Genomic DNA, 27,973 nt, shown 5'->3' with positions numbered 1-27,973 from the left:
TATCATAGTATTCATTTTTGTAACGAAACAAGTAATTCCAAACTAATTTACTATTTTTCACTTCATTATTTTAATTTAGATAATTCAATACCCTTTTGCGATGTTTTGAACGCTCCCGCCATCTTATTTCATAAATAAACCAATAGGGCATTTCAAGCGATACCAACCTCCAGTAGTTTAGCGGAGTGATTGCTCGCCGCGCGGTTGGCAGCAGTGTCGACTATTGCAAATGGTGGATTGCGTTACTTTTTCTCGTGCTCCGTGTAAAATATTTACGTAAAATAGTGTTAATTTCGTTGTGCAGTGTTTCTGACTAATATAAACATGTCGGAAACACTGCCGAATAACAAAAAACAAGTTCCAAGACAGCTGGTGAGTGTTTATTGTTAGATTTTTACGTATTTAGTCCCGGGTGACGCCATGGTGGCTTTATCTGGGATCACGTAAACATGAAATGGTGCATCGCTGCATCGTGTATCGATTTACGAAAGTTACGGGATGACGATAGGAATCATTTTGTGGATGTGGTTTTTGTGTGTGATGATAGTCATTGAGGGTCATCGGACTCAGTTTTTTGTGATCACGCCGCGGCCGAGTTTAAAACGCGGCGGCCGTATGCATTCGCGCATGCGAGATGGTGTCAAAATCTATAATAGTTCCGGAGATCGCAGCATTGCGATTCAGCGGCAATGATAATGAGCGACGTGACAATAAATTGCGCGCGCTAGCGACGTCTTCGGCGCACGAGGCATTGTGGGCATCTGGTAGGGACCGAGTGTCGAAGGCGTTTCCCTCCCGCGGGCTGGCGGAGAGCAGGCGGCCAGGGGCGTGCGCGCTGCGATGCGGCCACACGTCGAGCTCGAGCCCGACTCCGCTCGGTGCTCGCGAGCAATCTACTTTATTACTTGACTAATCTTCCGTCGAACAATTACACACTGGGCGAGAGTCGATCACCTAAAACACTTGCATGTTGATTTAAATAGGATACGGCACGATTTTCGTGTACACAGACAGAGCGATCTTTGTTACGCCGATCGGGGACGGCTCGAGCAGCCCTCGCAACAAATGTTTTATTGTCACAAGTTAGGCTCGTTTATTCTTCAACTCGTATTTCATTGGCCTTGGGTGGAAAAAAATAACCTACTTCGTAACGCGAGACGCAAAGCAGTCTAGCAGATGCACTTTTTATACTTTGGCAAATGATACTCAAAGAAAATTCATCCATAAAACCTGTCGTCTGACAAAAAGGTGTTAAAAAGTGAAAGTCACTAATCACTTCAGCACGCCGCATTGTCAACTTTTCTATTTGTGTTAATTTTACAGATGAGGCAAATAGCTTTAAACATATCGAAATATTCGAAATGTTTTTATTAGAATAAAACTAGCATTGAATGGTATTTCCTAGAGATTTCAATGGTAATTAATAATTTGATTAGATAACAGATATTTTTTTACTGTCAACATTTTATACAAAGTCATTAATTTTAGTTGAAATGTTTAGTTTTGTTTGAATAGTTGTAATTTATAGCCTGGCCTTATGAGCTGTAGTATAAACAAAGAGATCCAATTCAGCTGTCAGATGTTATGTAACATGTTTTCACTTTCATACTCCTAGCTAAACCTTCAATATAGAGAGAATTTAATAAAAGAAGAGACTAATAACATTCTCAAAATGTAAACAATGAAAGATACAAAGACTTTCTGAAACAAAGTTCATCTCTATATGGGCTTGAATAGATCTTTATTAATTGGTTTTGACAAAAACTTAAATCTAAGGAAATACAAATTATAGAACAGTATTTTCTTTCCCTAGCGTGAACGCAAACAACGCAAACTTTACTCTGATGAGTGGGCCCTGGGAGATGATGAGGCCGAAGGAGGCCGGGGTTTCTCCCTGGCTGACAAGCTGGAGAGCCCAAGATTTGAGCATTCCGGTGCAGTGCTGGAAATGCATGGAACTGACCTGACCGTGTCATATCTACAGAAGAATGGATTTACCACGCCGCTGCTGTTTAAGGACAAAAATGGATTGGGACTCAGGTATGTGAAGATCCTTTTCTAATTTGGATAAACCTGTATACATATTCCTTTTAAAATTTCTAACATAAACAAGTAAGGAGATTTGCTACAGTACCTATGTGTTAATCAAGAGACCAGTTGTGTACTTTTTGGTCCAGTAATTGTGAATGAAATTGATTTGTCATTTAACTATTATTTTCGGCCCATTGCCAGATGGAGATTAGTTTTAAGTATCTATCATCTTTATTTTCGTGTATGTTTACCACCCGCGCATCTTTGTTTTCGTAGCTGTCATTGATCTACTAATATTCTGAATACAAAGAATTAACTAGACAGGAGTATTCGTTCTGTTTTTATTATGACAAGTAGAATTACAATCATTGTTTAACGTAGGTACTAACTGTGGTAGGTACATCTAGATAACATTATCATAAACCTATGGAGGTGCACCTTTTATGTAAAAACTATAGAGTATAAAGAAACACCATGTACTAATTCAATGATCACATTATTCTGTACTCATGCAAAGACAATTCTGCCTATCAATCATTAATAACACCCGTCGTGTCATAATTAGGGATCCCACTCACTTATAAAATAAATTATTCATTGGCACGTGCAGATGATACTGCGAGCTTTAGTGCACTTTCAATGGACTGTAGTCTAACAGAGTGCGTAATCGACTAATGCAAGTTATCATGTTACCTATACTTGCATACCTAGGTATATGATATGATACGTATGACAGACGGAAATAATTACCGACTGATACGACGAGTAGCTCTGGTATCGCGTATCGGGACTTCACTAACCTAGTTTGATTTTGCGCGTTGATCCGCGGCCTAGTCGTACCATAAATTATGGGTGCGAACTACACGCTATTGTCTATGGTCGCACCGTTGTTTACATTAAGAACTCGGGGAAAACTGTTTCTACACGTAATTCACTTCGTGCCACGAATTCTTTCGTCGTAGACAGAGTTCGTAGGAATGAATGTGATTCAAGTTGTTTGTTGGGATTATGAGTCCTCGAAATTGTATGAAAGAGTTTCTACTAGAGAGGAATTAAGTTTTGTAAATTAAATAATAATTTAAAAAAAGTTTTTATTCATCAGATCTTATTTCTAGTTCTCATACACCGATCTTAGGTTTTTTGTGCTATAAATAAACCGTACAATATAAACCTGCTGATTATAATCAGTGTTTATATCAGGCACATCAATAATAAAGCACAAATATTTATCTCAAAGTTTAAAGTTATTGTTTTGTGCAATCGTGAAGCATGGTGGTGCATCGAATGATTTATCTGAGCACCTATTATCTCACGATTCACTCGTCCTCAATTGCTTGTCTATTGAAACCTATACTAACGTACCAATATATTATTTCTGTGTTTATCTACATGGAGATGATTTTAATAAGATGCAAGGACCATGTCGAATAACTTTGAGCACATAGGCTACAAAATTCCGTCATAAATAGATTCAGTTAAAAGTCCATCACTAAATTCTGGAACATACTAAACCCGTTTGGTAAAAACCCCAAGCAGACCAAAGAAGCGTGTAAAAGGTATTTTGAACACTTCTTGACAAATAAACTGACCGTGTCATTGTGTAATAGGTAGGTATCTACTTACGAAAGAGCTTAGCTCGGTATCCTGCGGTGTCGTGCTAGTGTTCACAAAAAATATATCCCAGACAGGGATTTCTTATCTGTGATGTGTTTTATCACGTCGAACTGGTAAACGAAAAAAGTGGACTCGTTTTGTAGAGCCCTAATCTGTACGAGGAATGTCCTATTAGCGTGTACACTGGGTTTAACGCCATTCTTATTCAAAGTAGTTGTTCATGCTCTGTTTTGTTCGAAGCTTACCATGGTTCTTCTAAAGAAGTAGGATTGATATATTGATAAAGAGACAGAGTGAAAAGCAAGAAACAAGCGTTATAATATCTCAAAAACTCTGAAGTTTAGCTCCACCAATTTTACTCTGAATAAAGTTTACAGGCAAAGTGAAATAGATAATGTGCCTCTGAAACATTCGTAACATCTGAAAGTACTTTCTTCACAAAGCATGATTAATTTTCTTGTACTAGAACTATAGTCTATTGCAAATATAAAAATAAAATTGATTTAATTTTATAGTCATTTATAATATGTGGTTAAAATTGACTGGGAAACAAATAGATAACGCGTAGCTGGAGCCTGTAATAATATTCACATTACGTGTGCTATCAAAGGAATAGATTGCTATCACTTTTGCGGTAGGCCGCCGTATCGCACTGTAGCACAACCACTGTATCAGAATAAAAATACCACGCAATCTAATGTTATTGTTTATGTACTGTTTTTCCTTGACTGGGAGCGCTTGCCGATAAGCTTATTTTAGGTCGTTTCAGCCCGAATTATGTTGACAACTCGAATATTTGTGTTAAGGGACTTTTTGGAAACTTTTTTAGGGGCAAAAGTTTCGCCATAATGAGTCAAGCAGTCTGGCTATACTTTTACTATGTTCAAAACTTTTTCTAATTATGGATTCCTCTACAAAATGTTCGAGCTGAACTTTATGTAGGAACGTAATTAAAAGAAAAACATGCTCTATTTTTGTGGTTCAAGTAAATTTTACAACTAGTTAATTGGTTGCTGTTGGTTGTGTATGTAAGAAAATGTAGTAACTGCTTTTATTATTCTATAAATTACCTCTACAATATACGTTCAGAGTGGCACGGGTCGCTGAGCGTGTAGGCGGAATATTAAACCAGCCCCACGCAGTCTGAACTTCTAGAATATTTTTCAGAATAGATAGGAAACCTTTCAAGCAATGCCTTAGTACCTTCTATTATAGTATTCTTATAAAAACAATGATTCACGTCAATCCCCACTACATATGTACACAAGTAGGGAATTATATAGAAAGTTACACGTAAACAACACAAAAAAGCGTGAAGCTCGGACCTTCTTCGCCTTTGTCGTTTACGGTCTAGCTGGATCGCCATTAAACGTGATTTGCATTTTAAGTAGTAAGTATAGTGAAACAATTTCAATTTTTAATTAGATCATTTGAACCTCAGTGGCGCTATAAAATTACTTATTTATTGAGAGCAGCTATTATACTAACTTATTCAGGAATTCGTAATAGACGCATCTAAAATAAATGCATGCAACAATATTGTACATGTGAAATAGCTCAAGATAAGTAAAAATATAATTTTACGTGCACACTCCATGCGTATCTCTTACGTAATCTTTATTGGTATTCTGAAGCGCTATGCCGTGTAAGAGTGGCTGTAAGCTCGATTCTACCTTTTATGTATGAAAAACAAACTATGCATAAAGTTCCGCAAACATTATCCCCTGCTGACGTGGATATTGGATTTCTGTATAAAGTTAACATGCCATGGGCTGTGTTTAAAAACATATTGAATAATCTTATTATTTTCTGGAACGCAACTCGAGGTTAAGCTATGCTTGCTGCAGATAATTCCTGGATGAGTGACCAATTTTTCATTTTCATGATATTATTCCAAATCAGTTGACAGGGTTAATCATATTACTTTCACATAAGTTTTCAATCTGAGTAAGGTTTTGCGTTCCTATCTAGAAATTAGATTATCCAGTTGACATTTACTTATTGGAAAACCCGAGACCCGGAGAGCATTGCTGGATCGAAATGCTCAAGATATTTTGACACAATAACGAAGTCTTTTGTCTGACATTCACTTACTTATTCTATTCCGTAGAAATATTAATGTTTGCTGCTAGATCTAGGAAAGTTTTTTATTAGGTATAATTAATACTGAATTAAAAACAACCCTCCTTCCGTCTCTCTTGGATATAAATCGAACAAAACTTAACAATTTCACACCCTAAACTTTTCTTACGACTAAAGAACCCTTGAACCATTTTGTACTTAAAGCTTGATAGATGAAACATGATTCCGGCTCAGAATTACTTGTAATATTGTAGCGTTATGATCCTTTGTTGTTGAAGCGAGATAAATTCTGATAATAGTTTGATACTTTCCAAGAAATTCTCGCTTACGCAAAGCTTTCCTTTCAGTCCGAATGTAACGCGATACTGCGAAAAGGCGCGTTGGCTTAGACCGAACTACAAACATGTTTCAGGTCGAAAGGTCACCTTCAATAAGCGTTGATAGCCTCCTCAGTTGACTTTTACGACTTGTACTGCTAACTTTATAAATGCGTACACCGGTATTTACATGAAAATGTAGTCAATTTCATTAAAACAAAAAAAGTGAATGACGTCATCCGATAGTTGGGGAAAAGCTTTTTGGTTTTACGTTTTCATTTTATGGTGTTTTCATTTTTAAACAAAATGGTTTATTAGACCAGACAGAATGTAGTTGTAAATCTCACAGATATATGTAAGTAAATTATGAGTAAAATGTATACTTAGTATCATTTTGAGTTTCATAACTTGAAGGCAGGATCAATAAAGTAAACAACACTGAACAAGTCACCTCTTTTCAGTTGAGACTGTCTTTTGAAACTCTCCAAAGTTTCCCTCGAAGCTTTAAAAGTGCTTCCGAGAACTTGTATGGAATTTTCAATTGGTAGTACTGAATATTTTTCCTGTTGGTCACATTGTAGGTTTGTTGCAGGGTCCCAACAAGCAACTTCACTGTGAACGATGTGCGTATGTGCGTCGGCTCTCGTCGCCTGCTGGACGTCATGGATGTTAATACACAGAAGAATATCGAGATGAATATGAAGGTAAGTTAGACGAATGTTCCACATACATATTTCTACAATATAAGATTATACGGGTCTTCGAGATTGACGATACGGGATTTGAGTGAGATGGCAAGAGCCAACCAAAGGAACATGGATGGGGTTCAGTAAATAAGAGTCGTACACTTCCTCTAGCTCTGCCTTAAGCTGGATTAGTCTTCGGTGACGTGGTTGCCGTTAAAATTGGAAAGTTTTTATTGTTCAATATGTAAGAAAAATAAAATTTTATTCTACGATTTTATCTGAGGTTAAGCATATTTGTAAGAGGCAAAATTTTTTACCTGTTACTCGTTAGCTAAAAAATAAAAGGATGTACTGGTGCTGGGTATCGTCGGGACTGTTATTATGGAAACAGGTTATCTCATAAAATATGTGGCAGATAATAAAATAAGTTATATCTTCACGTAGATAACGTATCACGATTTGAAAATAACTTACATATAACTTGCCGTTATCTAATGGCTAATGACCTAGAATAGAGATTTAATATTAACTTCATCACAGAATAATGTATAGAGTACTTTTATGCGCTACATAAATAAAAGTCGTCAATGTTTCCATTAATTTTCGCGGCTGTTTCAATGATCATGAATAAACCATTATACAGTTGCGACTTCAACAATCGTGGCCGTAGGGAACTGCATAAAATAAACACCGCAGAGAGAATGTCGCGCTTTTATTCACTCATAAATATGCAGTCGCGTGTTTTATGAACGAAATATTGAAACATATTGTTATTTAAACAAATTACCGTTGTTTAATTACTGCATTATCCCCTAAAGACTGTGTCATGGATGTACATTGATTTTTAGGATTAATTAATATTTGAAAAGTGTTGCTCTGAACCAGAACAATATTATAATAACTTCAAATTCTATTAGAGGCGTGACAAATAAGTCAACAGCGTGAAATATAATTTACACCAATAAAAGCTGATAGCGAGAGCACTTACAATATTTTACTATAACTACATAATGCATTTAGCAATCGGTCATCAATCACTATCTATAGTTGACGGTGGTAATCGCATCGTCGATTGTCGTATCTGAGCTTTGTTTACACGGAGCCTAGCGTCGGCCTGCAAGGAGTTTGCATTTACAATTCATAGTGAATGTATTCACACATGAGTTCCGGTTACGCCGTCAGAAATGTTAAACCTTTTTTTATGAATTTGAGAGGTTGATAGCGATTTCACAAAATTGATTAGGATTTTTTTTGTTGTTATCTTGATAGTTATCGTCAAGTTTGAACTACTAACATTAAAATGAATCACAAAACATTTAATCCTGTAAATCTGAATGAAACTAGAAAATTATAAAACAGTTTCGTTGATAAGATTAAATCAATTTACCGAATCAATCATTTACGCTGAGTATTTATATCGAAACCAATTCGATTAAATACAAGTTTAGTCACATTAAAGAAAATCTGCTACGATTTTAAAGTCTTACCGGCTAAAAATAGATGATGTGGGTGTGACATCAAACGAGAATGCGAGATGCATCATTTAATTAATCGTTTGTAACTTTGTTGATTAAAAGCTTCTCAACATAATAGTATGCTTAAACCACATAAAGCAACATAATAGTATGCTTAAACCAAAATATTTATTATGAATTTCATGTTTAGATACCGTTAGGGGCCAGCTTTGCGGCCTATGTTCAAGAGATAACGAACCCTTCCTGCTAATGTTTCTTTCATGCCAAAACCGTTGAGTTAAAAATATAAGAAAAATTGTGAGAGAACGACCATAGAGATGTTTCATCTTTTATCTCATCCGGATGAGTAGCTAATACCCATGGGACACGGGTAAAATTGCAGAAAACAGCCCTTATTAAAATAGGCTAATATTCTCAAGATGAAGAACTCCTTTATTGATATCCTATAACATTATGACGTGTTGTTCAGGATTGGCAGCGTTACTACGACGATCCGAACAAGGAGCGCCTGTTGAACGTGATCTCGCTAGAGTTCTCGCACACAAGGCTCGAGAACTACGTGCAGGCGCCGCGGATCGTACGCCTCATCGACTGGGTCGATACCGTGTGGCCCAGACATCTTAAGGATCAGCAGGTATGTATCAATGCAAAGAGATAATCTATAGATAGACCCTGGAGATTCCATCTACCAAACCATGACGAAGAGTGTTTGCAAACGACTGCGTCACTGTTAAGGATTCCGCATGTTTTGCGTATTTAAGTCATGCAGACTGAGCTCCGCTCAAAGTTTAGTGTAGCAGTAACAAAATACTCGAGATTGGAAGTAGGACGGGATAATAATGTCCAGTTGTGACCGACGCATATCCCGTTCCAGTCCGAGGTAATACCCCGATATGTATACCGAGTATTACCGTATTACAGAGACCTTAGACTTCTAAGTTCACAAGCTTTACAAAGAAAATATATACAAGATTTTCCATTACCTACATTGTCAATTTTAACTTTTGAATGACTTCGTTGAATTTTGTTAAAGTTATTAAGCAGTTTGTCCTCGTTATCGTAGTTAACCTTTCCGTTTGATGTCTACTTCGTTCTGTTAAAAGGTTAACACATTAAAAAGTTAGTGCATAATCTAAGTTTGTCCGTCAGTTGGCTTATTATCTACTTCTTCCTTTTGATTTGTATTTATGCCGTGAAATAAACTAGATGTTACCGACATGAACCTTATCTTTTTATTTGGAAAATATTGGAAAGTTTGGTAATATTCGCTTAACCGGATCCAAAACCAATTTACACGTGAGATATAATTTCGATCCAGTGTATTGAAAGAACATGATATAATATTACTTAGAACGAAAAAAGTAACTCAAAAGCGTATTTTCCAAGTTACATTATGTAGACTAGAAAGTATTGGGCGGAAAATATGCTGACTTGGGCGGGACGAGCTCGTTTGCGATCGTGAGATGTCGGATTATTTCGGGTGACTGCGTGTTCGGCTACACTCGGCCTCCGCCACGACCCGTGGCCTTGAACTGTCTGCTACAATCTATGCATAAACAAACAAAGGGGATGATTTTAAGAACTGGTTTTTAGTTGGGGCTATTGTACTAAAATTGTGAGTACTGTATTCTTGGAATGAAACATTAAAAGTTACACGTGTTGGAATTGTTCACAAGACACAAAGTCACTTGAACATGGCTGCACGCAAACTCAGCGATTTATGAACATTAATTTTAATTCCGAGTAGTAATTTAAAACAATTCACAAACCTTTCCAGTTTCCTTTCTCTCTACTTTGCTACAAACTGGTAGACACAACAAACACCAAAACAAACTCAAGCTTTCTTTTCATATCAAAACAAAGTAACGCACATTTGGCAAAATTCCGAGTAAAATGGACCAACATTGTATCGTACAGTGACTTCAAATGATTACCACCGTTACACATAAGCTTTGTTGAACTCTTGTATATAATGTTTTTATTACTTCCGCAGACTGAATCAACAAACGCGCTGGATGATATGATGTACCCTAAAGTTCAGAAGTACTGCCTTATGTCCGTGAAGGGGTGCTACACAGATTTCCACATCGATTTCGGAGGCACCTCCGTTTGGTATCATATTTTACGAGGTAGGCTGGTATTTTTTTTTTGTTTTCTGATGGCTACATATTTGTTGGGTTCTATATTGTTGTTTGTTTAATTTCAGGCGCCAAAGTATTCTGGCTGATCCCACCAACAGAGAAAAACTTGCAGCTCTACGAAAAATGGGTCCTCTCTGGCAAACAGTCAGATGTTTTCTTCGGCGACACAGTTGAGAAGTGCATTAGAGTTCATGTAAGTTTACAAAAAATAGCACTATTTAAATTATTTACAGCCTGCTATTACGAAACTCAAGGTCAATCAGCATAATGGTCGGTAATCGGTGTAATTTCCGCCTTTACGGATTAACTAACTGTAGACGTTAGTCGCGAATCGAAGCACTAATAAAAGGCTAACGTGTAATTCTGTGACCCGGACACGTACGTCGGTTTCACACGGCAACCGTCGTTCGTAGCTCCATAAAAATACAGTTGCAACTCGTAAATCAATACATTATACTGTAATTGTTTTATATCCTTGAAATGTTGTATTTTCACGTGTAATCATTCGGTTTATAAATAATATTGTTATGAATCATTTAATTTTATATCTAGCGGTTCTTATATCTACCACAATGCTATCACCTTGCAACTATTATTAAATTGTTTCCTTAATAAAAATTCAAAATGCATTACTATCAAACATCAAACCGCAGCAAAAAATATTTCCGATTTTTGACTACTATCCTGGATTCTTATAAAAACTATAAATACGTCACAAAATTCTAAATTTCCTTTTCTTGTATCAAAAATATATAATAGAGGCTTCGTATGATATATTTTAGCTACAAGCGGGCCACACATTCTTCATCCCGACTGGTTGGATTCACGCCGTCTACACACCGAGCGACTCCTTGGTGTTCGGCGGCAACTTCCTGCACCAGTTTGGTATTGAAAAGCAGCTCAAGATTGCTCAAGTTGAAGATGTTACTAAGGTGGGATATGGTTTATTAAAAAATAACTTTGATTTGAAAGTAACTATACTCCATTTAAAATAACATTAGAAATTTAAGTAAACCTTTTTTACTGTTTGTTCAACCGATTTTGACTTCTATTCCGTAGACAAAAGAACGGAATTGAAAGCAAAATAGTGGTTACAATACCAAGTATTTACTGCAGCCGCCATTAATCATACTACTAACGCAATAGAAGTCAAAATCGGTTGAACAAACAGTAAAAAAGGTTTACTTAAATTTCTAATGTTATTTTAAATAGAGTATATAATCAAATTGGTTCGGTTGTTTCGAAGCATTTAGGGTACAAACATGTTTCCTCTTGATTATTTTACTATGTATTCTAATTAAATGAAGAACTCGCATAAATCAATCCTATTGATTAATACTTTTTAGTTTCTCTGCACTGCAGTTTCCAATGCAGTTGCTACTGCAGTCAACGTGCCGCCGCATGCATGTGACAATAAATCACTCAAAATCTTTATTTATTTTATTCTTCAAAGGACTATGGTATATTTAAATGTTAAGGAATAAACTACCTACCTAATTTTTTTTTCTCTATTTCCAGGTTCCGCAAAAGTTCCGCTACCCATTCTTCACGGAGATGCTATGGTATGTGCTGGACCGCTACGTGACGGCGCTGTTGGGCAGGTCGCATCTCGCGCCCGAGGGACAGTCCTCTTTGACAGCGCCCAAAGAGCACGTGCATCTCACGCAGAATGAACTGCATGGACTTAAGGTCAGATTTGGGGACATATTTTATTTAATTCAATACTCAATTAGCAGTCCATATGTTGTATAGGTGTTACATCTTATAAAATGGTCATGGACCTGGTAAGGCACAGCTTGAAGATGATGAAGAAATAACATAGTTCGGTAGATATTAGCGAGCTTTTTAATGATGATATTGTTGTTAACCATGGAGGTCAGATACTGCTCCATCTGGTTGGGCTGAAAGCCGATCCCAATTTAGTAACGATGTAAAGATTGTCATCTCATGTAACACGATTCTTGTGAACACAACTTGAGACGACAGGTTATCCCATTGACGACGTACATAGGAACAAACTGAAAAAAAGAACTACGTTCTTCAGATATTACTGCCCCTTTTCTATTATGTAGTCAAACAGCAAAGTTTACGTCGATGACTCAAAGATACATATTGCAACATTCCTTTTGTATTTCCATTTACTAAACTAAAATCTTCCTATTTCAGGCGATAGTAATGTACCTGCACCAACTGCCGGCGGCTCGCAAGTCAGTGCCGGAGCTGCTGTCGGATCCGATCGCCCTCGTCAAAGATGTTCGCACATTGGTGGAGCAGCACAGGCATGATAAACAGCATCTAGCTGTTACTGGCGTACCGGTGCTTAAAGGTTAGTGTAGTTTATGTTATTTTGTAGCAATCATGTATTTTTAGTACCTAGGTTTTTTACCTAAAAGTTACCAAGAAGCTCTTCTATATTTTATATAGCCATATATAAGTCTTGACAGATTAAAAAATATATATATAACAGCAGAAAGTTCGATTATTTTTGATTCATCATAAATATTCCAGGGTCAATCAACTGGACACTACATTCTAGGGAAATCCTAAACACTGCATATGAATTTATAGGCAGAGAGAGAGTGACGATCATCTTTCAGCCAAGTAAAACATGAGGAACATTGACACAACATAATGCCTCTACTTCCAGGTCCAGACGACGTGGTGTCGACAGAGCGTCGCCAGTCGAGCGGTCGCGGCGGGCGCGGCGGCGGGCGCGGCGGCGGCGCGGCGCGGCCCCGGCCTGAGCACGCCAACAACGCGCCACGCAGGAGACGCACACGGTATGCACTACTCAAACTTGATAGCTTATTTATTTTTTATTTCTTTATTTCTAAGGCACTTATATAATTTCTTAATACAATAATATAGCCACACAACGCAAACCTCACACGGTTTATCTGTGTATGACGAAGCTTAACACAAGCATCTGCATCCAGCGTCTTCCGACGATCGTTATAAAGTCCTGTCTATCTTGTTATAGAATCTGTGAGACACAGTGGTGAGAGAGTAGTAATTCTTCTGGGTTATGACCTCTGTTTAGTTTTCACCTGTATTTAAAGTTTACCTTGAAACATGAATGTTTACACAGAAGCTCGCGAATGTTTACACAAAATTAGCAAACAACTCTTGCAATCTAATTTGTTTGTAAACAACATGTAATACACATTAAATCTCAATTAGATTTGTAATAATACTGTGTTATACTTGATCTTAGAACGTTATGTTATGTAATACCCCAAATACGTGACGTGTAAGTGTTAATTTCAACCTATTTGTAAAATAATATAATTTATCATTATTACAGATGTAAGAAGTGCGAGGCATGTCAGCGTACCGACTGCGGGGAGTGCGTGTTCTGCCACGACATGGTCAAGTTCGGCGGACTCGGCCGCGCCAAGCAGACCTGCGTCATGCGACAGTGCTTACAGGTGGGTTACATTGAACAGTAATACAAGTAATAAGGGTTGTAAATCCTGCACTTTAGTTTTCTGTACTATTCAGTATCTATCAGGAAAAACTGTCTACAATATTGGTTTTAGCCTAAAAATATAAGTAATGTCTTTGTGGGTTATTGGAACTACGTTTTTAATTATTCATTGATGTTCAGGTTTTGTTGAGGTTAAGTCTAAAATGGATTCTTATGATTCTTTGGATATACTAAACATACATCAATAAATTATGTCTGTTTTTATCTCGTAGACTGTATAGATTGTGATACGCAACGCGGTTTCGCAACAAAAAGAAGTATGCATTCATAGTTAGCTTGTTATGTTTGCAGCCGATGCTACCAGTCACAGCGTCTTGTGCAGTGTGCCACCTCGACGGATGGATGCAGACACCAGTCGCACCGCAGGCTAAAGGCAATAATGGTAATTCATTTAATGTTCTGTTTATGTCTAAACTTTTGCATATCAAGAACGAGTGTGAGAGTCGAAAAAGGTATGGCTACTGGACAATCGAACAGTAAAAGAACTTTCGATGATGACCTTTAATTAACTACATTAGTACATAATGAGGTTTCAGATTTTAGGATTCCATACCCAAAGGGTAAAACTGGATTCTAGTACTAAAGTTCCTGTCTCCTTTGCTTGTTACCAAGCTGTACCTATTTCACGAATAAAAAAAACGCGATCTGTATAAAATATTTTCCCCACAATGTACGTGGTATTTTTTCTGTTTTTTATTTTTATTTTATATTAATAATATGATATGGTTGCCTTCATTTCTCTCGAGCTTATCAGTATTTTCATTAATCAATCATCTATACTCCAGGTCGCGCTGGTCCGTCGACGCTGCGCGAGTGCTCGGTGTGCTACAGCATCGTGCACCCCGCCTGCGTGCCGCCGGGCGGGCAGCTCAACGAGGACCTGCCCAACTCCTGGGAGTGCCCCACCTGCACCACCATGGGTCTCAACCATGACTATAAGGTGAGGACAACAATTTGACGTTATATAGATGGCATCAGGTTTCAAATCAAGTGATGTTTTCAAATAAATATCTTAATTTTTATCAACGGGAGATGACATACACTCAGAAATTAGGAGTGTCTGAGGAAGAAGTTTGGTTTAAATAAAATCTGGCTGGTATTCAGTACAGTATACAGCAGTCGTATTTTATATTTCAAAATATTTTAGTATGTAGTTACAATGTCAACAAGGAGAAGTTCAAATAAATTACAAGAAGTATCAGACCATGAATTCCAATATTAAATGATCATATATTTTGCCTCAATCAACAAGATCCTTTGCAAATCCTAATTCATGTCTTGTTGAGCTTTTAAATAACGATAACCGTGTTTGTTTTCAGCCCCGTCATTTCCGAGCGCGTCAAAAATCATCGGACCTCAGGCGAATGAGCGTGGGTTCTGACGTCGGACAAATCGGTCATGGTTTACAGGTAAAATATTTACACTAAGCTCTCATTTATTTATTCCTGATAATAAATAGTTACAGAACAGTACAGTATCCTACGATAAAACACCTGTAGTTTACCAGTAAATAAAGACAATTGGCACCAATAGCCACGTAGAGAAAATTTAATGTACCTTATCACAAACAAGTACGCCTGAACTGCCTTCGGGAGACAAAATATCTATCTATACATAGGTTGACGATAGCGTCAACATGTACAAATGGACTACATCAAATTACTAAATTCGTATATCTTTTCAGAATAAAACACCAGCGCCGACGTCACAGTCGCAAATCAAATCGGAAGCCGGTTCGGATACAGAGAGCAAGAATGAGGTGCCACATATCAAGTCTGAGGATGGTAAACATTACATGTATTTATTCAGTAAACATCCTGTGTGGAGATAGGCTTTCTGATAAACTGCTACAATGGACGATTCTCGTGAAACCAAAATTGTATGCGTTTGTTTGTTTGATTTGACGCTATTTTTGTTTATGTGATGTTCTCGTTGAAATGGCAACTACCAATACTATTTGTTTTCGTAGATATGGATGTCAGATTTTCATAATGTAACAGTTGATCTGGTTGAGAGATAATTTGGTATAGAGGTATGTACATGAAATTCACCAACCAGTTACTACGATGACTTTGGTACACAAATAAGGTCTCTCGAGATGTAGGACGGTAATAAAACTGCTGGACAACTGACAAAACAAAAATAAATTAACATAAAACGAATCAATCTACTTTGCCTTTTCCCAATTACAAATTCCTCTTGTGAGTGTCGCAACAAATTGTTGACCAAAATTCTTCTCCCCACGCAGAAATAAAGCGCGAGGAAGAAGGCAACCCTGGCGGCGGCGAGGGCGAGGGCTGGGAGCCGCCCGTGAAGAAGCGCCGCGCCAGCGACGAGGACGAGGCGCCCAAGAAGCAGGCGCTGCGGGCACATCTCGCGCTGCAGCTCACGCACCACTCCGCTAAGGTAGACTATACTTTGTCTTTGACAACTGGCTTCAGTCTGTTACTTCACCCATTTTCTGAGGGAACTTCTTTCGGTACCATATTGAGGAAAAAAATAAATGAAAATGATTTTGAGTTATATTAGTGGTGTAGCTCAGCGGTTCCCAAATGGGGTTCCGCGGAACCCTGAGGTTCCGTGACAGGCCCTCAGGGGTACCGTGGAAAATTCAAGATTTCCATATGGTAAATCGTTTTACTTTTGACAATATTAAATTATTATTCATTTTCAATTAATTTGTTTTAAATATTGCATTCTAAAATTCCATTTAGGCACCATGTAGGTGGGTACCACTCGGGAGTGTAAGTCTCGTACTTTCGCGACAAGTGGCGGGGGAAGGCCACGGCAGCAGATAATTTAATTCCGTTTTTTACAAATTGTAAATTAACTTAATACCTCCAGGTCTTCGGCAATCGGCAAAAGTAGGTAGCGAGTCGGCCAAAAATCACCGCATTTTTTGGGCTTATTTCATCGCCAGGATTATACGTTTTCATACATTTGACAGGACATGAAATGACACGACATACGAGTATTTCCAGTGGCTATTTTTACCATGAATCAGTGTGACAATATTTCCAATTTTTGCACCTCCGCGAATCCGAAAATTTCACGACTCCATGTTACGTGTGATGGTTTTATGTTCGTTTAATTGATCAAGTATCCAACACCGAAAAAATTTCGTGCTCTTCCGTCGAGGTTTCCTTTGATGTTTATTTTTTATTCCTCTGGTTCAGAAAAAGCAATAGCGCTTTCTTCACTAGCTGCATATTCATTTGCATTTGCTTTTTTGTGTGGATATTGTACTTTTTGAGACCTTATTAATTTACAGTGGTTTTGTTTATTTTGTGTAGGTACCTAAACTAAAAAAAATTTGCGCTCGCTTCGCTCGCGATGCCGGCTACCAATGAATGTCTTTCAATGCTAGCGGGTGCTTGGAACTTCTTCTTTTAGTTAAAAAAAATCGCGCTCGCTCGCCTCGCACCTGTACAAACCCAATCTATTTCTTTTTGCGTTTACTTTGTCAGTCTTCAAACTGAAAACTATTCACATAATACACAAAGTTAAGGGCGGCTAAATTGTTTTTTGGCCCGTGTGGCAGATAGCCATGCCACGCCGCTGAGTATAATGAATATGTCTCTAACCATATAACCATTTGGTGCGCTACCACACGCCACGAACCGTACCTAAGTGTATTTACGTCTTACTTAAGCTATGGTTCCGCCGAAAAATGGTGAAACGAAAAGGGTTCCGAAGCCAAAAGAATTCGGGAACTGCTGGTGTAGCTAATATAGCATTCTGTTATGTGATGTAGATTTATCATCGTTTAAATGTAGTTTATCATCGAGAATCTATCACTGATTAACGAGTGACTGTATGTTTACTGTAGAAGAAGGCTTATTTTACTGCACTGTTGGTTACTTTGGTTATAGAAAAAAATATTTTTATTCCTTGCGAATCTTCAGTCCTCGATCTAAGATCGGATGTTTCGTCAACAAGATTGTTTATTTATATAATCCGCATTTCGTAATTTGTCGATGTTTGGATACCACAATGAAAATATTGAGAAGCCGGTCTTATGCTAATCGATCAACTACAATCATAGCCGGTTCTACCTAAAGATTAACACTTATTTCTCAAAACATCCAGATAATGAAGAAGCCGATGTACCCGATCCGCCCCGCCCCGACGCCGACTGGTCAGGGCGGCGGCGCGTGGCTGGAGCGCGAGGCGATGCTGTGCGTGTTCGCCAAGCTGTCGCCGCACGACCTCGCCGTCTGCGCGCTCGTCTGCAAGGCCTGGGCTGAGTACTCCGTAAGTGTTATAGTACTATACTACATAATCGTCATCTACCCACTGCTGGGTACAGGCCTCCTTCTCAGAGAGAGAAGGAAACTTATTGAATAATTATGTCAATTAAAGGACATTGGATGTATAAATAAATAAAGATGTATATGATGTCCTCCTAGCCGATTATAGGCTACGGCGGCTGTTCTCATGTAAAGAGATTAGCCAACTACGCAGGACATATTATAGTGCACGAGCATTTGCGCAGACACAGGTGCACTCACTATTCCTTAACTCTCATAGCCCGATGACGATCCGACACGACCGAAGAGAGATCAGGCGCAGGACCGACATTTACGCGCTCTCTGACGCACGGGTGTATCAATCACCAGCTTCCAGGCTCCGGACTGCTTTGTGAAAGTCTTCTAAAACCCACAAAGCGATTTCGGCCCGACTCGGGAATCGAACCCGAGACCTCGTGCTCAGCAGCCGCACTTGCGACAGCTAGAACAACGAGGCAGTTGCAGACCAAAGATCATATGATCAAAATACTTTGAGGAAAATTTTACTGAACAGCCAATTTTTACATCTACAACTTCATTGTAATCTACGTATAAATTTATTATAAAAATATGTCATGACCTAGAATGCATCCATATATTGATCATGATCTCTCTCCGGTCGAGTCGGATTTCCGTCACATCGGGCTATGAGAGTGAAGGATATATAGTCCACGTTTGCGCAAATCCTTATAATATATCCTGCACAGCCGGCTGATCTATCATATGAGAACAGCTGCCGTAGCTGACAATCGTCTAGGATGCCATTTTTCTTGATCATATAGCATGAATATCGCACATTTTCAGTATTCATAACATTTGTGTCTTCTCCACAGATGGATCCGTCACTGTGGCGCAGCATGTCGTTCGTACAAGTGCGTGTTTCGGCGGCACAGCTGGCCGGCATCGCGCGACGACAGCCGCTCTCGCTCGGCCTCGAGTGGTGCCATCTCGCCAGGAGACAGCTCGCATGGTAAATACTATATTACAGACACATAAATTCATGTAATCAAGAGGAAATTAATGTTTTTTTATTTGTACCCTGAAGACTTTAAAACTGATGAAAAATTCTTTCACTGTTAGGAAGCTAGATTATCCCTGTGTAGCAATGCCTATATTTTGTCTGGGTATAAGTTCCCCTGGTGCGCGGGTGAAACTGTGGGAAACAGCTAGTCGTACATTATTTAACTTCGAATAATACTAATTCAACATATAATATTATGTTCTACGCAGGTTACTAGCCCGACTACCAGCCCTCCGCTCGCTCTCACTAGCCGGGTCCCCAGCAGAAGCCGCACTAGCACTCCGTAGCGGCGCATGTCCACCACTGACGGCGCTGGACCTATCATTCGCGCGGGCCCTAGACGACGCGAAGCTGCGCGGCATCCTGGCGCCGCCCGAGTCGTCGCGGCCCGGCGGCGGTAACACGCGCGCAGAGCCGTCGCGGCTGGCGGCGCTGGCCGTGCTGCGCCTGCCCGGCACCGACATCACGGACGTGGCCATGCGCTACGTGGTGCAGGCGCTGCCCAAGCTGGTGGAGCTGGACGCGTCGTCGTGCGCGCGCCTCACGGACGCCGGCGCCGCGCAGCTCGCGCACCACGGCCTGGCGCGGCTCTCGCTGGCGGGCTGCCGCCTGCTCACCGAGGCCGCGCTCGACCACCTCGCGCGCTGCCCCAACCTCGTGCGGTACGACACCCTGCTATTTCCCGCTCCTTGGTGAACAAAATAAAGGAATATCTCCTAATAAAATTACGCTCCAAAATGCCTTCTCGTGTCACTTTTGCCATTTCACTTTTTTAGTGGCGTGCAGAACACAAAAAAATATTACACCAAACATTAATAAAATAACTAAATTATTTTATTTCTATTTCCAGACTGGATCTCCGACATGTGCCTCTGGTGTCAACGCAAGCCGTCATCAAATTCGCGGCCAAGTCGAAGCACAACCTGCATGTTAAGGACGTTAAACTGGTGGAGCTACGGAAGACCTGATCCGAGGACGAGTCGGCGCCGCCGCCCGAGGCCGCGCCGACCGACGCGCAAGCCGACGCCAAGTCGGACGCGCCGTCGGACGATAAGTCGGATGCGAAGTCCGACGCGAAGTCGGATGCGCCGTCGGAGGCGCGGTCAGAAGCACAGTCGGACGCTCCCTGAACAGTGATATAGAATAGTGAGTGACGGTGTGTTGGTCGCATACCAAGCGTTCGGTTGCTACGAGACAAATAACGTTCGCTTCACGTTGTTGATATTTTAAGTTAGCACATTCTAGTCTAGTTCTACATCATCGACCCTACAAATAGTCCGCAATCAACTATTGTCTTCTTTCGTGACAGCTTCAAGTACTTAATTCTAATTGGCATTTATCCTATGATTGGTAAGTTTTGTACTTTTTTCTAGACACTTCTTTACTTGTGTCAGAATCTAAAAATATATTTTGTAGTAGTTATGTTTCGCACAACATATCAAACTATGCTATCAACACACAGTTTCTACAAATTAATGTAGATATTTTTGCAAAGACTTGATGCCTACCCTGGTACTATTGTTAACGTGATACGATTTCTGAATTAGGAAAAATATTATTAGGGAAAGATTTGGTTAGAAGTACTCAAAATTAAATCAAAAACAAATGTTCAAATTTATCAATTTTAGTTAATAAATATTGTTTGTATTTTCAATTCTGCAATACAATGACTCGTGCCAACATATAGTTTCTATATGACAAAGCACATTTATCACTGCACAATCAAATGAATATATTATAGTTATATATATTAATTTTATTGCATGCTGTTGCATCGGTATTATAATATTTTATTGTTAGTTTTACGTTTGTATTTCATTTACGTGAAGACCATTCGGACCATAAGAGGCTCCCATTTAAAAATATTGACTGAAAATTACTGAAATTATTGTTGAAACTTGTAAAATAGCATTTTTGCAATATCATTCGGAACTGTGACGAGAAAGTATATTTTTATTAACTTTGTAAGGTTATTGCACAATAGATACACAATGTAGACTATACATTGTGTACCCATTGTCCAAGTTGTGTGTGATATTGCAGCCTAACACTATATTTACGTATCTGTGACTATATTTCCCGCAATATTTTCGTTGTAAATAGCATTTTATTTTATTTATTAAACAATAATTTTCCTTAAGAAAGCTAAGTTTTAGTTACATGACAATTCAAAATTGCTTAGGTTGTATTTTTTAGTTCTAGTCCCTTTGTAGGTTTAAGCTGTAAGTTCTGTGACGATGGTTCATTTATGTGAAAGAAAGTATTATTGATGTGAACTGTGATTGGCATGGAGACGGTCTGTTTACACATATATCAGCATTTTGTCTCACTATCGTCTTCATAGAGACATTTTTAAGTTCACAGAGTTATTCTGTCGCTGTTTCGCTCATTATTAAACATGCTTACATCCAAATAGCTCTTGTTTTAGGGTGCGTCCACATCTGGCGAATGCGCAGCACGCGAGCCGATCGCGAGCTGTCCGCGAGCTGCGCGCGTGCATTTTTGTTCGTGCGCCGCTTCTGCTTGGCCCGCGCGCAGCTCGCGCGCGACCTAAGCGCCGCACGCGAGCGGCGCGCAGGCGGCGCGCGACGTCTGCCATCTTCGATAGTACTGAGCCAATATACGGAACTGTAAGGGCGAGAACTGATTGCGCGCAGATCGCGCGCCGCTCGCGCGCTCTATACGAGCCTTGCGTGAGTTGCGCTAAAGAGGCGCACCGAACTATTGCAGTGACTGCACGCGCGCAGCTCGCGGACAGCTCGCGATCGGCTCGCGTGCTGCGCATTCGCGGCGCATTCGCCAGATGTGGACGCACCCTTAGATGCGCGATGAACCTCGCAGCTGGCCCCCATACAAAACCGTTACGAAATAAACATCTCAAACATTTGCTCTAACAAACTCCATTTCTTAATTTATTTACAATTAATTATAACAAAGAAAGACAATATTATAAAGATGTTATTAGACACCAAATGTAAAGAAAATCAAGATTTTATGATTATTGTAAATTAAAAAATGGAGTTCCGTCTGTTACTTACAGAGCCTGTACATAGAAGCAGTTATGTCATACGTTAGTGTAAGATAACCGACTCTGGTCACAGTAAGCGAGGTCGGAGGGCCGCCTATAGTGATAGTTTAGGAGAAATAATGACCTTATAGACTAACAATTAAGAAAATTTTGTGTACACACTTGTCAAGTTTTAGTAACGCAGCAGTTATATAAAAATTTGTTGAGAGCTCATGACGATTTACTTAGCAGAGTTAACAAAGATTTAATAATATTTATACGATGTTTTTAATTCATGTCTCCCTTAAGGACTGGAAGTAATGTTGGCGTCGAATGACGATGAAAATTTGGCGAGTGTTACAAACTCCACGGACTGTACATTGTTAGAGTAAGTTCGTTATCGAGTAACATTTTTACTTGGAACCGTAAGCTCTACAATAGCGAGCTAGATTCTAAGCATTGTGTGCCTCTGTTAGACAATTAGCTATAGAAAGAAAATGTTTATAAAATTATACTTGTGACATTTTTGTTCATCAAAATTTACGGATTTAGAAAAAAAAAACAAATCAATGAGTGATTTTTGAGCGTTAATTATAAGATAGATATTATCTAGTTTTGTAAGCTGCCTTTATGCGAGAGTTGATCAATATGGGATAGCATTTTTATATATCTCGCATAGGCATCGTCGTTGGCAGTTACGGTGATATTACATGCCAATGGCTAGGTTTATATGTATAGCGATACGCGCGAAGTACCGCGCTCACGGAAAGTAACATTGTATCATTGGTTACCATAAGCATAAAATAATATTGGAAAATTAATATTTACAATGAAGTATTTATTGTGTTTTATTTTTATGGTTCTCCCTTCCCTTTCGTAACGAATGTCGCTTTGAATAAACCGAGCGGCAATATACGCTAGTGTAATACTAGCATTATAAAACAGCCGGGGCGAAAACAGGCTGCACTGCTATATAGTGCATCTACCAGATTCGGTTGTTCACAGGAACAGCAGAAGGTCAAACTTGATCATAGATATTATGTATTAGAAATATTTCTATGGGCTTGATATTGTGTAGACTACTCAGTGCAATTGAACTTTACAACATTGTTTCTTAGTTAAGGGAATAATAGGAAGTGGAGAAGAAAAATCAAGGAAAGCTGACCCCACCACTACGTGGAGGAAAGAGAGAGATTCTTAGTTTAGGGGAACAAACTTGATAAAAGTAATACCTAAGTCAATAAAAATAATAATAAAAAAAACTGGAACCGTTCAAATGGAAATGCGAAATCTGTACAAGTTCTTAGGTTGCATTCTTTTCTATATCTAGCAAAACCAAAAACGTTACCCCAGCAAAATCTCGAATAACTTCGCAACCGAAGAAAGAACAAATACAAAATATGGCACAACATTTACTTTATCTAGACAACTAAAAGACCAGCAGGAAATGTTTTTGTGAAATAATTAAAAAACTATAAGCGCAACAAATTAAAAAATGTGCGCAACAATTACAGAAGCCGTACAACTAATTATCTATAAGATTAAAATTACTATTTTCGACAACATCTGGCCTGGGTAACGCACACATTAGTTAGAACTAAAACGTTCGCGGATGAGATGGTTGTAAGTAGGTACCCAATTAATTATGTCCATCAGGATTGAGGAGCCACTTTTTGTATCTTAATGAAATTTTGTACTTATTTAGTAGTTAGTTAAAAAGTATTGTAGGCTCAATCTTGGAATTTGTAGTATAATAGTTCAAAAGTTATATGAACACAAAGGTGGCTCCTCAATCTAAATATTTGGACTGAGGAGCCACGTTGGAACACAGAAAGTATACGATGTACATTCTTGAAAATTTTGTATGATTTAGTAGTAATTGAGCGCAATGAGTACTAAAAATTTAATTCCAGTACCTTTAATATTTAAGAAGATACAATACTTTTAATGTGGCACCTTAACCCATACAATGAAAGTGTGAATTCCCATGAATCGTAAGTGGCAAATTCAAATTACACCCCATAAACAATTAGTAGTAAGTGTGTCTGAATTTGTAGTACATAAACAAAGTAGTAAAATTGAGTGAATTTTGTAAAAATACGTATTTTAAGTGGCTCCTCAATCCTGACGTTTCTGAAATGAGAAAATGCTTGGGTTACCTGAAATCGGAATGGAATTAAAAAAATAAAGACACTAACATTTAGTATAAATTTCTACTAAATATACATGCACAAATGAAAATTGTATGTATTCAATATCTGATAAAAAATCATCTTTTCCATTTTCCTTAGGACGTCGCCATTAAGGGTGACCATGTAATGTGAATAAAAATCACGTTATTAAATACTTTGCGGAATAGCCATAAATGCGTTTGTCTACAGAGGTTTCATAAAAAATTGGCGTCAAAGCTAAGAACTACCTATTTATCCTGATTTTTATTCACATTACAAAATTCACTCAGTTTTACTACTTTGTTTATGTACTACAAATTCAGACACACTTACTACTAAATGTTTATGGGGTGTAATTTGAATTTGCCACTTACGATTCATGGGAATTCACACTTTCATTGTATGGGTTAAGGTGCCACATTAAAAGTATTGTATCTTCTTAAATATTAAAAGTACTGGAATTAAATTATTAGTACGCATTGCGCTCAATTACTACTAAATCATACAAAATTTTCAAGAATGTACATCGTATACTTTCTGTGTTCCAACGTGGCTCCTCAGTCCAAATATTTAGATTGAGGAGCCACCTTTGTGTTCATATAACTTTTGAACTATTATACTACAAATTCCAAGATTGAGCCTACAATACTTTTTAACTTTCTACTAAATAAGTACAAAATTTCATTAAGATACAAAAACTGGCTCCTCAATCCTGATGGACATAATTAATTTTGTCTGTGGCGTCGTTGATAATCATGGACTGCACAGTGCAGAATGAAATCGTCCGCTAGCTATTCCCGCTTACCGTACAGTTGCACAATCGTCGCCAATTCCTCGTACATTAGTCACTGTTAACGCACCCCTTGATTAGTTATTGGCGGAATGGAGTATTAGTTTTTCAGACTGATTGCATTATTGCTTAAGGAAAGCGTAACTGAGTTTTTTAGTTTCAAAATAGTGTTTTGAATCTTATAAGCACAGTAAAGCTAATGAGAAGAGATCCTACTTATAAATCCATCTTAATTTTCCAACCACAGTTTACCAAGTACCTAACAGCATTCTATTATAATCATAATAAGCTCACAACTATCATTTTCTAATCACGGTCACGTACAATAAAAATGCAAATGACGAAAGGTCGCGGCCCCTGTTATGGCGGGCTATAAAATGGACGCATCATGTGTACGCCAACAAGTATGTAATTCAGTTTCTATTGCGGCCAATTGCTGCAGGGGTGTATCTAAATCGTCCTGCCATCTGTCAATGTTTCTCTTCGTGTTTTTATCTTGATGTTGTGGTTTGTTTGAGATAGTTTTAAGGGTTTCTGAATTGAGGTTTCGTTAGGTACTTGTAAGTATTCATGACAAACATGATTAGTAAAAGAGGCTGTGGTGTTTTATGCTATTGAGTAAATAGTGTAGGTAAAAGCTAACCATTGAGTGCTCATTAGCAACGCATACTTCTAAGTGGCATAAGTAGTTACTCAGAAAGTAGGTAGGTAACATCTCTGTGATAACCAAGAAATCTTGGATAATTTGGTCTTTATACAAAAAATGTTACAGTTATTAGTACTAATTAATTAAACTAGGTTTCGATTCAGTTGGTAATACCCATTTTACAAAATATTTAAAACTTTTTTTTATGAAGTCAAATTTAAAACTGCGTCTTTAAATTCCTCCTCGTGTCGTAGGTAATGTCAAGGACGCTAATTAGCCCTCAACAAGAATTTTGTAGCGGTGACTCCTGTCCTCAACGAAAGCCTGATTGTCAGTGATTGCTCACGCATAGCTCACGCTGACGAGCACTGTCACCAATTACAGAAGTTTCAGTGAAAAACTTTTCCTCTATCAAACCATAACTTTTAACCGGAATAAGGAAACCCAATATTTGCTTTGTTTTAAGAAAGGTAGATACCTGTATGATCTGAAGAGTACCTACGTAGTACCATGTGTTTTTTTTATAAATTTTGTATTTCATTGTAGGTATAATCAAATTATTTATCTATCTCTTATAAAGCATTGACCTCATAAAATCACCGAAACTTTATTAAGAAACTAGCTTCTGCCCGCGACTTCGTACGCGGATCCTGTCCCTTATGCCAGCGACTACGGGGTCAGCAAAATCAAAGATCTGAATAGTCGCAATAGACGTGACCATAGGGATAAAAGTAGTGATTCTAATTCATCCGCATTTAAGTTGTGTGTGGCAAAAATCGTACGTAAAAAACATTAAATAGATGACAAAGTCGTGGTGACTTAGTGGAATTTGTGGTGGTTTAGTGGGTAGAGAACCAATCTCTTAAGTATGAGCGTGCGTCTTTGATTCCAGGTCTGGCAAGTGCCTGCCAATGCAACTTTTCTAAGTTCGTATGTACTCTCTACGTATATTTTGGATACCAATGACCGTTATTTGGAGGGGATGTTAAACTGTAGGTTCCGACTGTCATTGAACATTCCATTCTTGGCAGTCGTTATGGGTAGTCAGAAGCCAGTAAGTCTTACCAAGGGGTGTTGGGTTGAGCGGGTAACCGGGTTGTGGAGGTCAGGGGCCCGATTCTCCTAATTTTACTTAAGCAACATTCGATTGACGTTCGACTCGATTCGACTGAGATCCGATCCCGACTCGATTACGATTGAAGCGTATGTGGCATTCCGCTATTTTTTCTTTGAAATAAACGTTTTTATCCTTTTCTGTCATTTAATAATGAATAATTTTGTCTGCAAATGATTTACGATTGCAAAATGATTGTACAGCAAACTACCGTATACCTAGACCAAAATTACCAAAATAGCAGACCAATCGCACACCAATCAAATGTCAATCGAATACGATTGGTCTTTTATTAGTAGCAGAATGCCCGATATGGTTAAAACTGCTATTGCGATCATATTGCGATTCGATTTCTATTCGATTTTGACATTATTAACTTAGGAGAATCGGGCCCCAGATAGGCAGTCGCTCCTCAGTTGCATCGTGACTGGATGTCGACCCTAACATAATTGGGACAAAGGCTTTTGAGATAATAACGACAATAATAATGAGATATAGGTACCGCAGGACATCTGAGGCTGATGACGGGGAGTAGCGACCCCGCGGGGCTATATATACTGAGTTCTCCAGGGAGTGTATACTGTCCCCCATCTCCGGCCGGTCGGAGTGAACCATGACGGGGATAGGTCTCACGCCTCTGGCTTGGCTTGGCTTGGCCGTCCAGAGTGGAGTCGCTAGAGCAGGATTAGTAGCCCTGCTCGGAGGGTAGGTGCCTCATGGTAAGCACAGGGAGCGCGTAATCTGCGTTTAAAGTCCGCCGAGGTATCCTCACCCTTCAGCTGCTCATGTCCCTGTTGCCCTCTTGTTGCTATTCAGTGACTGGTTCCCGGGGGCCCAGTAAGTGAGGTGGCGAGTCTCCACCTGCCGTTTTTACATGTACCTAATACATTGTCATCCACTAACATCCCATCACAATAGCCCAAGTAGTTTTCCTCCATAGTTAGCAATAGTTTAGCACAGAACCGGGGATTGTCTTTTTTTTAACGACGTCCACCGGAGATTGTCCTTGGATTCATTTCTATAGTGTATAAAGTGATAATCGTCGGTTTTGTGTCACCATTTCATTAAAGTTGTCTCAAAAGGACTTCAGCGTGTTGGCTTC

At 38.8% G+C, this 27,973-nt stretch overlaps 1 protein-coding gene across 1 annotated transcript; it reads left to right on the top strand.

The window, feature by feature from the left end:
• The first annotated feature begins 203 nt into the window (after window positions 1–203).
• LOC124639460 (jmjC domain-containing histone demethylation protein 1) lies at window positions 204–21,556 on the top strand. The gene is made up of 20 exons (XM_047176836.1): window positions 204–372; window positions 1,814–2,040; window positions 6,637–6,748; window positions 8,675–8,839; window positions 10,199–10,334; window positions 10,412–10,539; window positions 11,129–11,278; window positions 11,865–12,035; window positions 12,513–12,672; window positions 12,994–13,126; window positions 13,651–13,774; window positions 14,125–14,215; window positions 14,619–14,773; window positions 15,153–15,242; window positions 15,518–15,617; window positions 16,082–16,239; window positions 17,923–18,087; window positions 18,956–19,092; window positions 19,353–19,805; window positions 19,994–21,556. Exons 1-20 carry the CDS (start codon window positions 325–327, stop codon window positions 20,109–20,111), a joined length of 3,021 nt encoding a protein of 1,006 aa, XP_047032792.1. The 5' UTR covers window positions 204–324; the 3' UTR covers window positions 20,112–21,556.
• Window positions 21,557–27,973: the final 6,417 nt, after the last annotated feature.

This window comes from Helicoverpa zea, chromosome 19, assembly GCF_022581195.2.
Source record: "Helicoverpa zea isolate HzStark_Cry1AcR chromosome 19, ilHelZeax1.1, whole genome shotgun sequence".
Classification (NCBI taxonomy): domain Eukaryota; kingdom Metazoa; phylum Arthropoda; class Insecta; order Lepidoptera; family Noctuidae; genus Helicoverpa; species Helicoverpa zea.
The sequence above is the reverse complement of the archived record's forward strand: the minus strand, read 5'-3'. Positions and strand labels throughout refer to the sequence as shown.